The sequence below is a fragment of the Hipposideros armiger genome, unplaced genomic scaffold (genome assembly GCF_001890085.2).
Source record: "Hipposideros armiger isolate ML-2016 unplaced genomic scaffold, ASM189008v1 scaffold_482, whole genome shotgun sequence".
Lineage (NCBI taxonomy): Eukaryota > Metazoa > Chordata > Mammalia > Chiroptera > Hipposideridae > Hipposideros > Hipposideros armiger.
Genome location: NW_017731832.1, coordinates 1,262,397 through 1,263,336, shown reverse-complemented (window position 1 = coordinate 1,263,336; position 940 = coordinate 1,262,397). Strand labels below are relative to the sequence as shown.

Below are 940 nucleotides of genomic sequence, written 5' to 3'. Positions count from 1 at the left end.
GATCTATTTATATGAAATGTCCAGAATACAGGCAAATCTATAGTGACAGAAACCTTAGTGGCTGCCCAGAGCTGGGAAGGGGTTGAAGGGAAATAGGAAGTGACTGCTCATTGGTACGGGGTTGCTTTCTGGAGTGATGAAAATGTTCTGGAATTAGATAGTGGCAATGGTAGCACAAATTTGTGAATATACTAAACCCATTAAACTATACACGCACATTAACAGGGTGAATTTTATGGTATGTGAATTATATCTCATTATAAAAAATAAGATTAAAAAACTGTTAGAAAAACTGGGGAAATCTTGGCCATCACTCCCAGCTCCCGGCTGGCCATTCCTCTCCTCTCTGGGATGGGAACCCAGCAGGTTTGGTGGCGACAAAGCTGACAAAGCTGAGTCCCCGTGTGTCAGGCATCAGGCTCAGGATGCTCCCCGTAGAGAGGGGGATGCAAGAGCGGAAGTTGGGAGAGAGAAGAACGTGGGGCGGATGGGGGGAGGAGGGGACCTCAGGGTGTGAGGAAGAAGAAAAGTGCACCAGGCTTCCTAGCCCAGTGCCCACTGCTCCCCCTACCCAAACTCCCTGATCTTGGGGTCCCGGACACATTCCCCACCCCAGGGATCGCCTAGTTGTGAGAGAAGCCCCCGTGAGAGAAGGCAGGGAGGTAGGGAGCACAAGCAGCAGCCTGGGGGAGGCAAGCCAGGGGGTTGACCTCGCAGGCCTTTGCATCCTGGTCCCCCCGGAAGTAGACGGAGTCAGCAGAATCAGAGGAGGGGTCCTGGTCAAAGAAGTTGTAGGGTCGGAGCAAGAAGCCCACTCCATTCCCCACAGTCACCGCGTTGGGGATGTCCTCTGCATGTGGGATGTGCAGGAAACCGGCTGTCACCCAGGCCACCAAGTCCTAGCAGGGGAGAAGGGAGAGGATCATGAGGCCTGGCTTTG

The 940-nt window shown here is 53.1% G+C and overlaps 1 protein-coding gene across 1 annotated transcript in view; it reads right to left on the bottom strand.

Moving 5' to 3' along the window:
- Positions 1 to 208: 208 nt before the first annotated feature.
- LOC109395732 (membrane primary amine oxidase-like) overlaps positions 209 to 940 on the bottom strand; it is a 9,265-nt gene continuing 8,533 nt past the window's right edge. The window contains exon 2 of the mRNA XM_019667000.1: positions 209 to 899. Coding sequence (XP_019522545.1) covers positions 624 to 899 — 276 coding nt within the window. The 3' untranslated portion in view covers positions 209 to 623. The remainder of the gene's footprint in view (positions 900 to 940) is intronic.